This window comes from Macrotis lagotis, chromosome 1 (genome assembly GCF_037893015.1).
Source record: "Macrotis lagotis isolate mMagLag1 chromosome 1, bilby.v1.9.chrom.fasta, whole genome shotgun sequence".
Lineage (NCBI taxonomy): Eukaryota > Metazoa > Chordata > Mammalia > Peramelemorphia > Peramelidae > Macrotis > Macrotis lagotis.
The window spans coordinates 402,524,915-402,539,321 of NC_133658.1; the positions used below are offsets into that span (position 1 = coordinate 402,524,915).

Consider the following 14,407-nt stretch of genomic DNA (forward strand, 5'->3'; position numbering starts at 1 on the left):
CTGAAACTCCACTATATGTTGTCTCCCTTTTTTCATTCTTTCATTATGATTGGTGAGTGCATTCCAGCACAGTTTAGTAGATAGTATACTGGGATTAAAATCAAGAACTGGGTTCAAGTCCCATCTCTACTTATTAGTTATGTCTCTGGGCAAGTCAACTGAATCTCTCTGGGTTTCAGTTTTCTTATTTGTAAAATGAAGGGTTGGACTTGGTGACCTCTGATGTCTTTTCCAAAGGGGGGGGACATGTACAAGGAAGTGAGAGAAAGAGAAGGGGGAGGAAATCAATTTGGAAGAAGAAAAAAAATACCTTTTTCAAATAGGCCATAAATAAATGATTATCCTATGCTTTGAAATTAGAGTTCATATTAAAAACTGATATTCAGTTCTCTAAGCTCAGGTGTTATCTGGCAAATCCAGCTTGAGACTCAGATAAATAAATCAAAGAATAACGTATCTCCCTTTGGAGTTTCATCTCTATTACAAAATCCTATCATGTTTTAAACGATTAAGGAAACTTGAAGATTGCAAACTCCTTCATCTAGTGACCTTGTAATTATTGTCAGAATCTTTAATTGTACACACAGCCCACAGGGCCATACACATAGAAGTGGGCTCTAAGCTACAAAAAAAAAATCCAAGGAATTTTAGGGAGCATCATAAAGGGTCCAAGAGAACTGTTATGAAAATGTCTAGCCATAATTTCATCATTTGCTAAATTACCAACATGGCGAATGTATTATAAATCAAAGTTCATTACCACATTTTTCTAAATGCACCCTATCAAGAGGCAGTATAATACTTTGGGAAGAGGATCGCCTCTTGAAGAAGAATATGTGGTTGTAATCCCAATTCTGTTAGGTTATTTGTATAACTTTGGACAAGTCACTTAATCTCTTTGGGCCTCAGTTTCCTCATCTGTAAAAGGAGATCTAAGGGAATGTACTGGATAACCATAATGCTCTCTGCCAGCTATAAATCTATTGGATAAATAAATCTCTTTTGTATGTATGTCCCTCTCTTTATACCAGTAAGACCTTTCCATTAATTGAGAAAAGAGATCAGTGTCTAGTCTGCTCATGTGTGCACAGAATACTACTCACCATGTTCATCAAGTAAAATGTTGTCAGGCTTCATGTCTCTAGAAATGGAAAACAGAAAGTTTCATTAAAAAATCAACAATCAAAAATAAACATTAGGAACCAAGGTCTTCAGCATGATGCATCTTAAGGATAAAGACAAAGGTTCACAGGAGCATTATTGTGTTCTGAAGGAGAAGTGGTGACAATGAATAAATTCTCATACTGTCGTCCCCCCCCACCAACACCCTTCATTCAACTCACTGATCCTGGAAAACAGGCAATACCCCTCCCCCCAAAAAAACCCCCCAACTTAGTCAACTTTATTTAAGGCCATGGAGGAAGTGTATTTATTTAATTTTCCTTTCTGTGTCCCCAAAGAGTGTCATGTGCCAGCGTCTGTTTAACAAAATCTATTCCATTTAAGGTTGAAAATAAGATTTGAGGCTATTTCTTTTACCCAATATCTTAGTCTAAGCATTCCTGTGAGGTTTTAATCCATAGAAGGGAACCTGACTCTTCCATATCTAATGAAGAAAATGATTCATCCAGTCTACAATTTTTTTTTCTCCGTTCTGACTCTTCCCAGTTTAGTATCAGCACCATGTCGGGGTTGAAAAAGTATAGTCATTCTTTACTTATTTTCTTAGTTTATTTTGGTTTTGGTTTTGTTTGCAAGGCAATGAAGTTAGGTGACTTGCTCAAGGTCACATAGTTATTTTTTCTTTTTTGCAAGGCTGTGGGGTTAAATGGCTTGCCCAAGGCCACACAGCTAGGTAATTAGTAAGCGTTTGAGGCCGGATTTGAACTCAGGTACTACTGACTCCAGGGCCAGTGCTCTATCCACTGCGTCACCTAGCCGCCTCAAGGTCACATAGTTATTAAGTGGCAAGTACAGAAGTTGCATTCAAACTCCTGTCCTCCTGAGTAGAAGGCCAGTGCTTTGTTCACTGCACCACCTAGCTGCCCCCATGTACACTAAAAGTAAAAGTTAAACAAAAAATGTAATATATGCAAAAGAACTACAGTCATTTTGGTGTATGTGAACATTAAGAACTGGGAGAATCAGAAATCTTGTAGGAGGTAACATGAATTAGCATCCCAGGCATGAATTAAACTGTGAGGAATGCTAGAAGAACTTCCTTATAATAATGTTTGTCCTTCACTTTCGAAGTCCACATCAGGGAAGTGATGCCATGACAAGTATATGAATCAGATTTGAGTGAGGGGGTACCATGCTAAGTCACCAGTCTCACTTTCTCCTCCATAGCCATTTGGAACCAGTGACCAGATATGAATCAGGATGACTGGAGATGGCCCTGGTTGCAAGGGTTAATCAGGGTTAAATGACTTGCCCAAGGTCACACAACTAGTAAGAGTCAAATGTCTGGGGCTGGATTTGAATCCTTCCTCCCCAAGGCCAGTGCTCTATCCATTTGAGTCTTGAACATCTGTGGGTTCAAAGCCCAATCCCAATGCTCTCTGCTCATGTGACCATGTTTAAATCATTTCCTTGAACCTCAGTTTCCTCATTCATAAAATGAAGGGATGGCTTTTGAAGTCCCTTCCAGTTCTGGACCAATGATTTTAAATTCACAACTTAAATTTAAATTCACAACTGAACAAATAACTTCTCTGAGCTTCAAGTTTTCTTATGTAAAATGGGATGTAGGGTGTGGGAGTTGGACTAGAAGGGCCTACTGAAGTCCATTCCAGATCCTACCAGTTGTTCATTCTTCATTTAAAAGAATAAGAAAAAAAAGATAAACATTCAGAGGACTAGCAAGTAATAACAGTGTGGCTAGAGAATGAGGCTGGAACCAAATTGTGGAAAGCTTTGCATTCTAGGTTAGATTGTAACTTGATGTAGAGGGTGGTTGGGGAGCCATGGAAACCTTTTAGTGAGGAAATAACATAATTGTCTGACAAGATTATAAAGGCTGAATTCATGGAAAAGCCTGGAGGTAAAAAGATCAGTTAGGAGGCCATTGTGGGAGTCCAGACAATTTAGAAATAATAAAGCCCTGAAGAAGAGCAAAGGAAATAGGAATAAAGAAAGGACAATGGATTTGAAAGAGATCTGTCCCTTCTTTCTCAGTAAAATGCCTCTGGAAAAGTAGGAAGTAAGGTTATTCACCCAGAGTGAAGGGGTGCAAAAGTGGTTTGGCAAATGAAGAAAACTGAAAAAGTTTTTCATTGACTCATGTTGACACATGGGTTAAGGCAAAAGTTTATCATTACCTATTTTAAAGCATTGTTTGCTTTGAGACTAAAGACATTTTGATAAAGAGTTTTGAAAAGTAGAAATGAATTATATCAGTAACAATATCCCTTATTCATATTGAATATGAAGAGATAAGATTTATAATAAAAATGAGAAATTATTTCTTCCAAGCTGTACAAAAATGATCAAAGATTAAGATCTAACCCTGTGGGAATAAAATTGAAGAAAGTATAGCAGTTTTGTTTTTCCGCTAAAGCACCTTGGGAAAAAATAAATGAAAAAGAGTTTTGATTATTGAAACCCCTGCTGGAACATGTTGAGGCTTTTGTTTTGTTCCTTTGAAACTCATTCAGATATTAAAAAAATATTGAACAACTTGCAAAGAAAATAATATTTGTTTTAAGTCTAAATAATAAGATTTCGGGGAAATGCAATATGAATCTTGAATTGGCAAGCTAGCTGAGGCTAGAATGGATTGAACAAAAAGAGAGGAATGAATCATTCATTCATTCAAAATAATTTGTTGAAGCCCTATGATGTAGAAGGGTACTTTATTAGAGACTATGAAGAAAGATACAGATTAGGATTGCATATAATACATGACAAGTCTCAGACTTTATGAGAATCAACTTAATCAAGTTCAGTAAGGCTCATTACCAAGAAGCTGATCACCTAGTGATGAATGTTTTTTGACATTTGGTGACCCATACAAGGAAATAAAATAGAAAATAGCTTTCAGTCAGTCCATTGTGGTCCCACCCATTTCTACACTGATGGTTGCAAAATGTTGGGAAAATAACTAATCAATTAGTCAATCGAAAAACCTACTACATACCTAACTAGGTTCCAGGGATACAAAGAAACATTCCCCACTCTTAGTCTAATATCCTCTCACCAGTCAGACCAATCCAGCCAGGTGGGAAAATTGCTTTAGCACACCATTACCACAAAGCTGAATTTGCAGCAGATTGGTAACATTGCTAGAATGCTCCCTCCTCTTCATGATTGAAATCCTGTGATTCAGAACTGCAGGTTTTGTGGGCAAAAACTTGCTACTCCTGCTCCTACTCCCTAATCCCTCATCCCTATCCACTTCAGCCCTATCCCTCATGAGAACCTTTCCTATCTTCCTCTCCCCTTCCCTTGTGCCCTAGAGAACTCAGTTCTATTGAAAAAATAACTTCCCTTCCTATTTCTTACACTAATGGACACCTGGCTCCCCCAGAAGGTATTGTGTCCTCTGGTTAACCACTCCATTACTGGATGAATATTCTCTTGTGTTCCCTAACACACTGGCCAAGAACAGAAATAAGCAAATTTCTTGTTCCTGTTTCTAGACTCTCTATGCTGCCAGCATTCAGGATTCAAATATTGCTATCTACTAAGCAGTTCTCAGGCTCCTCTTTCCTTTAATTTTTTTTGTTTTTTTTCTTTCTCTAAAAAGAAAGGAAACACTATATATTGATTTCTTCTTTCTCTTTAGTTCATTCTGTATTTGTTCAGTATTCTCTTTTTTAACTTTTTTAGAAAGAGGTATTTATTTAGGCGGCACAGTAAAGAAGAGCATTCTCCAAATTCATCTTTACTTATAGTGCAGCAATGTTCCATTACCTTATAGTGCAGCAATATTCCATTACGGTTATACACCACAATTTGCTTTGCAATTTCCCAATAGATGAGCATTAACTTTGTTTCCAGTTATTTACTATTACAAAAGAACTGTTATAACTATCTTAGTATTTATGGGTACTTTTCTGTCTTTGACCATCTTGGGGATATATATATATCTAATAGTGCCTTTCTCTTTTCTCAAAAAGTCCAGGGGTAGCTAGATGGTGCAGTGGATAGAGCACTGGCCCCGGAGTCAGGAAGACCTGAGTTCAAATTTGACCTCAGACACTTAATAATTAACCTGTATGACCTTGGGTAAGTCACTTAACCCTGTTGCCTTGCAAAAAAAAGCAACAAAGTCTAACATTTGGTTGTCTTCTCAGTCTACAAGGCTACAAAATACTTATCAAAATATTCTTAAATACTCTTGACTCATAGATAATTAACTTCTTCAGCTCACATGACATGCTTCTCTCTACCTCAGTCTGCAGAGAGAGCAACATATTTTACCCTACCATTGCCCATAATTGTTCAACCTCCATGATCCCAAATTCCGATCCCTTTCTCTGATCTTAATTTTCTATACTTCCATCCCTTGAATCTCTCTCTCTGTCTTTCTCTTTTTGCTGTGCTTACCATGGTTTCAGGTATTATCCTTAGGCATATGATTTCTAAATCTACATATCCAAGCTTCCAGTACTGAAGGTCTACTTGACATGTCCACCTGAATGTCTCATAGGCATCTGAAATCCATTATCTTTTTTTTCCCAAATGGACTTTTCCTTTCAAATATTCTTCTTTCTCTAGAGGGTACCATCATCCTTCTAGTCATCCAGTTTTACAACCCCATAAATCACCTTTGTCCCTTCTCACTTTCTTACCATCCCAAATCCAATCAATTGCCAACAATTCTTATCTCTTCTATATCTACTCACAACACCTAAGGGCAGGTTAAGCCTATATAGGCATGGTCAGAGAAGCAGAATGATGGGGTGGAAAGAACCCAGGCTACTGAGTCAGATGGAGACTGAGCTTGACCAGCGCTAGCTTATGACTTCAGCAAACCTCAATAAAATGAAGGAGGTGAATCGGCAGACCTCTGAGCTCTCTTCCAGTTCTAACATCTTGTTATTTTATGTCTATGAGTCTTGTTGGGGCAGAAAACACACACCTCACTGACTACAAAAAACCCTTAATTACATCTCTCTGTTTACAGGATATGAAAGAGTCAGTTCTTTCTGATTTGGCTGATGCTCTCTAAGGGAAGTTTAACTAATAAGCAAAGGTAACACTCTCTGAGGCAGGGAACAAGATGTAACTGATATATCTACCTGACCCACTTGAATGGTTTTACAAGACATTAGTTGAGCTTAATAGGCTAATTACATGACTTTTCTGAACCCCTCCCAGAATCAAGTCCCCCAGCAATCTGATATAGGACATGAAAACCATGAAACAGAGGACTAATGTGTCTGGCCTGAAATCCACCTTTCTAGTGTCTCTCCCTGTTCTCTGTGAGATATAAAGAGGCATATTTAGGATCTCTGATATTTAATTTAATTCAATAAACATTTATTAAATCTCTACTATGTAACAGACACTATGGTGAACAATTTACAATTTTTTAATATATTAAATATTTATTTATTCTCATTTTGTACAAATAATGTTTTTTATACATTAATAAAATATTCTTGTTTAGGAGTAAACAAAATACCCCTCCCCCAAAAATATAGACTCACTTGAATTTTTACAATTTTTCGATTGATCCTCACAACAAAACTGGGAGAGGGTTTGTTTTTATCATCTCCATTTTACAATGGAGAGAACTGGGGGGGGATGACTTGCCCCAGGCCACACAGCCATTAAATGCAGGGTCCTTCAGCCTAGACACTACCATGGAGCCAGGAGAGTGTGATAGAAGAAATAAGCATGGAGGAGAGAATGATGGATCTAATCTCAGGGGCTCTGAATTCACATATATTCGTCTTCCTTCACTACCCCATTAAGACACTAAAGGTGGAATCATTTACTACAAAAACCTTACAGAATAATAATGTTCTGAAAAGGAATGTTCAGCTGAGTTACTCTCTTCAGGTTCAGAAAAACTTTTGAGTTGACAATTCTAAGCTTGAATTACAATATTAGATATTTATTAAGCACCTACATGATTGTCTTGTGGTCTGTGTCAGAGATGGCAAGGCCACTAAAGCCATAATAACAATCCATAGGCTGATTTGTTCTCAGAGAAAAAAATTCCCTTACATTGTAGGCACACTGGTAAGGAATAATTAAAGCTTGGAGGATTTATTTTTTACTTACTTTAATGAAATCTATTGATGTCTCTTTTTTGCAGCCCTTTCATTTCCAAATTTCCCTTCTAATGCCACTGAGCTATACCTTATTTAAAGAATAAAAACAAGTTCAGCAAATTTAGCTAACACATTTATGTTGTATGTCTTGTCAGAGAGATTTTAGTGATGCTTATTATGACAGATGTCCTCCTCTATCATTTTTAACACTTCCCAAAGTTTTCCCCCTTCTCATTCCTCTTGGTCCTTGGGCAGAATGGAAAGAACATTATGCTGGAGGTCATAGAACTCTGCTTTAGCACCTCACTCAGCCACTGGTTATTCATGTGACCCTGGTTCTCCTATATCACCTTTTGGAGCCTTAATTTCTTCAGCCACGAAACAGGGATAATAAATAATATTTATGCTACTTTACAGAGTTGTTGATTTGGAAATTATAGGTAAACTGTAAAGTGCTTTAGAAACGTGAGCTATGATCATTATTTTCGACATTGCAGATTTCATAACATCCATTTTATAAATAAGGAAATGAAAACACCTATAAAGTCACACTAGGAATTAGTAGAAAGTTCGAACCAGAACTTAAGTATCTTGACTCTAAACCCCAGGTCTTTTCCATTGGTATTACAAGGACTACCTTTATTTTTCTAAAGTGTGTCCTTAATGTATAACACAGCATCTGGTACATTGTAGATGCTTAATAAATGTTTATTGAATTGAATTGAATATATTATTGAGAAAGATGTCCTCCTGGCTATGGAGGTACAGGTGTACTAATGTAATCAGTCAATCAAACTTTTATTAATTCCCTACTACGTGCTAGGCATTGTTATGCCTATCAATATTTTTGTCAATATCAATAAATAAAAATAAAATATTTTTAAGGAACTTAAAAGGTATCCTCTACGTTCTTCTGCAATTCTGATTAAGAACAAAGTCTAAGATTGAATCGGATTTGTTTATCCTAAGCATCAGCAAAACTGTCATCCCAAGGCAAGCCAATTATTTTATAAGCAGAGAAGGAGAGGATGGGATGATTAGATACAAAGTATTTTGCTCCATTACTGCTTCAGAACAGAATGTCCTGGCCTGGATGCATGAAAAATAATCTCTCCACTTGAAAATGAAACAAATTTACACTCTGTGTCACTGAGAGAATAAAAATGAAACCAGTGGTACATTGCCATATTCCTTTCCAGACAGTTTCAAATCCAACTTTACTTTGAAACTGCAGTGGTGGAAGCAATTTCTTAATCATGCATATAACTGTTAATCTAATCAGCATGGCGCAATCTTCTGGGTGGGATTCTTTTTTTAACTTTCCCATTGTGATAAAGAAAGAATAAAGTTCCAAGCTTCAGAAGTTAGGATGCCCTAGGGATGGATTCAACAGACCCTTGGAGATGAAGTCTCTGCTTCCAGGTTTTAGTGGAAAGCATCTTTAGCTCTGGCTCAAACAGCCTGGGTCTCTGTGGGCAAATGGCTGTCTTTCTTTCTCTGGGTCTCAGTTTCTTTTTTGTGTGAAATAAGGGGGCTGACTAGATAATCTCTAAAGTCACTTCTAGCTCTGATAGTCTCTCTTAAGAGTCCATTACAAATATCAGGGAAAATAGTCTCCAAAAGGGGGCTAAAATCCGCTAATTGGTATTCCCTTCAACATGCTTCATCACTTCCTAGTTTGTAAAAGACCTTATTAAACTCTTCTTGGTGACCTACTAGGTTTCACAAAAGTCCAGAGACTGTCATACTTAGAAAGTTCATTAGCCTGAGAATCAGGAGCCCAGGGTTCTAGTCCAAGCTCTGTCAGTGTTTTAAGTTCACAAGGCAAGTCACTTCTTCCTTAGTCCTTGTAAGAAGGTTGTACTACCAGGTGATTATGGACTTGCACAAATATACTCAGGAATACTTTTACCTCTTGCTGCTAACTATGCTCACACCCTAATTCTGTGTCAATTGATTTTTCCCTGAGCACTTCTTTTTCCTTTTGGAGATTACTAACGGTGCAGAACTATGCCATTCATATGTATACATCTGCTAATTTTTATTAACTCTATATCTAGATACTTGGGGCAGCTAGGTGGTACAATGGGTAGATACCTAGGACCTGGAGTCAGGAAGTCTCATATTACTGAGTTCTCAGACACTTTTTACCTTTGTGGGCAAGTTACCTAATCTTGTTTGCCTCATTTTTCTCTTTTTTTCCTCTTTTTAAAAAAATATTTAATGCAGTGGGGTTAAGTGACTTGCCCAAGGTCACACAGCTAGGTAATTATTAAGTGTCTGAGGCTGCATTTGAACTCAGGTCCTCCTTACTCCAGGACCAGTGCTCTATCTACCTAGCTGCCTCTCAGTTTTCTCAACTGTAAAATCAAGGGAATAGCAAACCAATTCAATATCTTTGCCAAGAAAATCCCAAATGGGATCACAAATAGTAAGATAAGACAAAAATGACTGACTGAGCAACAAATTCCTGCATTGGGATTAGTTTTAATCTGAACATCTATTTCTGGGTATGGGTTTGCCTTGACCTAGGCCTTGACTCACTTCCCATACAGTCATCCCTTATTACTCTATGAGCCTGAATACAGAATGAACTCTAAGGATCCATTTTCATATACTCTTCCTTCATTAATTCTTACTTTCTAGTACAGAATTGTACAGGAAAAAAACCCCACAATAAACCTTATAACTCTTTGAGTCCTACTCTTTCATTTTTCAGGAGAGGACACTAAAGTCCTGAGAAGATAAGCTACTTGGCCCAGGGCACAAAGTTAATAAAGGGAAGGAAAAGAAAATAAGCCTTTATTAAATGCCTATTTTGTGCTATAAACTGTGCTAAGTGCTTACAAAAATTAACTCAGTTGATCTTCATGACAACTTTGTGAAGTAGGCACTATTATTATCTCCATTTTTATAGTTGAGGAAGCTGAGACAGACAGAAATTAAGTGATTTGTCCAGGGTCATGCAGCTAGGAAAATCTGAAATTAAATCTGAACTCAGGTCTTCCTAACTCCAGGCCCAGGGCTCTATCCACTGTACCTAGATTCAAATTTTTTTTAATCTTAAAAAACAACAAAAGTCAACTTTATTTTTTAATCAATTCTTTCATTTACCTAGCCCCCCCCCCCCCCCCCCCCCCCCCCGCCCCCATCCTATCACCTGCCTGTCCCTCCCAGTTTTGATGACTACTTGGGATATGCAAGGGCACTTCAAACCAGATTGAAGTTCCCTCATCCTTTTCTCATCCAGCTTCAACCTCTCACCCTCTATGAACCACAGAGTCTTCCGAGCCACTCACTTCGCCATGGGCTTGCCAGGCCTGCCATGGAGTTCTGTGGATGTGTGGCTGGATAGTTACATCTGCTGGGGTGGATCCTTGCATAGATAGATGGATTTTAGCCATTTCCTTTAGGGACACAGAGGTGGGATGGCATTGTGTAGAGAGGAAAGGTAGCTGCTAGGCTGTGAGAAATAGTGAACTCCCAGCAGTATCTGAAGATGTTTTCCAGGGGAATAACCTGAGGTCCCCTCAACTCAACCAGCCTGCTGCTCACTTTCTTGGGAGGGCTGAAGCAGAGCTCCAAAGAGAAGCAAAGCCTAGACCTGCCAGCCTCTATCTATCTGAGCCCAAAACCACCTACCCAACACTCCTATCCATTCATTCTAAGCAGCTGGCCCTTTGTCCTCCTCCTGGTGACTTAGATCAACAATCAAAGGCCTAGCCTAGACTTAAGGAATAGTACTGGAACATGAGAGCAGAAAGTGGGGGGGGAAAGCCTCTTTGGGGAATTAATTAATGCTTCTTATATGTAATCCCCCTCTTCACCAGGCAGGTAGGCAGGAATGAAGGAAACTAGGAGAGGTGGAAAGAGGAAGGGAGGGAGAAAGAGAAGGATTGGAAAGGAGGAAGAAAGAAGGAAAGGATTGAAAGTCTTTTCCACCTGACGTTGTTTCCCTCAGCCCTACCCACCCCTGCCACCCCACCCCCCTTCCTAAGACAGAGCCAAGGCAGGTAACAGAGAGCTGCCTTGTTCTTGTTGTTGCAGCTCCTGCTGCTACTGACCTCCAGAGGGAGATAAAACTGGGGAAGGAAGGAGCCCCGAAGCCCAAGGATGGGCTTTGAGTGGGCAGCCTGTTGCCCAGGTTCCAAAATCTATCCATCCATCTATGCAGGGATGTAGCCATTCAGTCACACACCCACTGAACTCCCTGGCATGACCTGGTCATGATGAGGAATGGAGCAGTTCTGCAGTTCAGAGAGATGAGGAGTAGGAGCTGGATGAGAAAGAGGGGGGAACTGAGTCTCCTGTGTTCCTCCAGTTGATCTCTCACCTGTTCCAAAGCACCAGTAAAGGTCCTGAGGCTTTGAGGGTCATCCTTGCTCTGTAGCAGTTACCAAGGAAATGGTTCCAATCTCAGTGTCAATGCCCCAAAGCAAGGGAATAGATTGATAGAGGACAGCCCTTCTGCCCTCTCACCCCACTCCTATCCCCTCAGGACTTCCTTGACAGCTCTAACAGCCAGGTTTTTCTGACTCTTAAGTCCAAAGCCCTATCCAGTATCCCACAATGTTTCTCCAATGTGCTATTCTCTGTCTGTCTTTCTTCTACTTAATCAGTTAATCACTTATTCAAACTACCCCCATGTTCTTTCATACACATACCCAGGTACTGCATCTCATATCATCCTTTCAAACAAAGATCTCCAGCTTCAAAAGTGTGTCTTGAACTCTTTTATAAAACTTGGCAGTAAATCTTTATTGTTAACAGCTGCAAGAATGTTGTCTGTATTCAGGGGTATACCAGAACCGGCTCTCACCTACTCCTGAGAGCCAACTGTTATATTTTCATAGTGAGAATTTGTACCCTAGAAATCAGCAAGCTTTATAAATCAGGGTTTCATTTTTTTGTTAGTTGTTTAGACTTAAGGAAAAGTGATAGAGAAAAATGTTAATAATGCAGATTAAACTTTAAAGTCTATTGTGCATAATTTTTTTTCAAATTGTTAAATATTTACCAGCACACTCCTGGATGCATTTTTTCTTTTTCTTTTTTTTTTAAAGATTTTATTTATTTTGAGTTTTACAGTTTTCCCCCAACCTTGCTTCCCTCTCCCCCCCCAAAAGAAGGCAGTCTGTTAGTCTTTACATTGTTTCCATGGTATACATTGATCTAAGTTGAATGTGAAGAGAGAGAAATCATACCTGGATGCATTTTTGCTACAGTATTGTCTGCCTTCTTCCTGGATTCTTAATCCTATTGGAGGATCTCTTTTAACCCTTACATTCTATAAGTCTATGAGACCAAAAAAAAAGGATCTAGCTAAATTATTTGCTAAAGATAATATAATTCAAGTATTCCTAAAAATGACCAAGATCATAGATTTAAAACTCTGAGAGATGTTATGTGTAATTTAATCTAATTTTTCATTTTACAGATGAAGAAACCAAGGCTCAGAAAGATTAATGGCCTTTCTCAAGGTCATACAGCAAGGATGTACAGATTTAAACCACATCTACTTATCTTTTCATTGTAACAGGCATTTTCCTAATAGTGAATGAGATTTTATTTGAAATAGTCAAAGTGCTTATATCCACCAAACCTCCCATTCTGACTTAAATGATTTAAAGAATAGGATGACCTGATTAAATTAACCTGCTCTGACTCCTAGGCCTAAACATATAGGTAGCCTTGGGTGAAAATGGATGTTTCAACCCTCATTTTAAAAAACAACATAATGCATAATACAGGGAAGGCTGTTTTTCTTTTCAGAAGTGTAACTTATACTCATTAATTATTTGGTAGTTGAGAACAGGTGCAGAATGGGAATGCTCAACCTAATACCCTCATTACTACCTACCATTTTGTTTCCTAGTGTAACAAAGGTTTTTTTTCCCTGAGTAGAGAAATAGGAAAGAGGAAATTTGCCAGATCTATGATATAGAAAAGAATTATTAAGTGCCTATTACCAAAACAAAAGGAAAAGACACAAAAACTTTAAAAAAACAGCAGAAAATGTTTTCCTGGAATAATAAATAGGAAGGGTTATTCACACAACTTTGTTTTTGAAGGGAGAATACCCAACTTAGCAGGATGGTGGATCAAAGTTTATGTAATCAGATAAATGATCAACATTTTTGCATTTTTCCTTTCCACAAACTACACACATAATAATCATATAATCTTTGTGTTTCAAGGATTCTAAAGGAACATAAAGTCCAACCTATAGCTAATAGGAGAACATTCTACAGCAGCTTTGACATGTGGACATCCAATCTCTATACTTAGCATACTAACTGGTACATAGACTCCTATAGATGCAAGTTGACCTACTGACTTTTTTTGTAGATCTCTAATTATGGGGAACTCCCTATCTCCCAAGATAGCTGCTTCTACTTTTGGAAAGCTCTGATTGCTAGGAACTTTTTCCTTAAGATGAGACTAAATATACCTCTTTGGGACATTTACACACTACTCTTGGGTTTTCCTTCTGAGAAAGTAGGGAAGCAAGACAAAAGTTGATCCTCTTCCATGTATAGGAACCTTTCAAATACTCAAAGGTGGCTACCTTGATCCTTCATAAGTCATTTAGGAAGGTGAAGAGTCTAAAGATTATGCCTTTTGAGTTTCAATTAAAGTCATTTGAATCTTTTCATTTCTGAATAGAGTATCATTTCTCTTCTAACCACCAAGGTCTATAACTTCGGAATTATCCTTTATTGTTCCTTTTCCTTCATTCTCAGTCCCAGCATCTCCAATCAATTGTCAAGACTTGTTGCTATTATCTCCACAATATATCTTGCATCTATTGTCTTCTCTCTACTCACTTGGCCAGCACCCTAGTTCATATCCTTATCATCTCTCACCTGGATAATAATAATAATAATAATAATAATTTTAACTTTATTCAGTCATTTAAGGTCTATAAATTTCTAAATAAATATTTCCTTTGATCCTCAAAACAATCTTATGAAGTAGGTGCTATTATTAGCTTCATTTTTAGACAAGGAAATAGAAGCAGGGATGTGCTCATAAATCTTTGAGGCAGAAATCAAACTCAGGTTGTCCAGTCTCTGAATCCATCACTCTATCTACAAGCCTCCTAATCAATTGGAGAAAAGGTTTTTCAATCTCTCCTTTCTCCATCCTTCCTCCACACATGTACCAAAGTAGTTCTTAAA

The 14,407-nt window shown here is 38.0% G+C and overlaps 1 protein-coding gene across 1 annotated transcript in view; it reads right to left on the reverse strand.

Moving 5' to 3' along the window:
- Positions 1-14,407, reverse strand: part of LOC141506160 (serine/threonine-protein kinase 32A-like) — a 105,664-nt gene that overhangs the window by 58,719 nt on the left and 32,538 nt on the right. Inside the window, 1 exon segment of the mRNA XM_074212670.1 lies at positions 1,104-1,141. Coding sequence (XP_074068771.1) covers positions 1,104-1,141 — 38 coding nt within the window.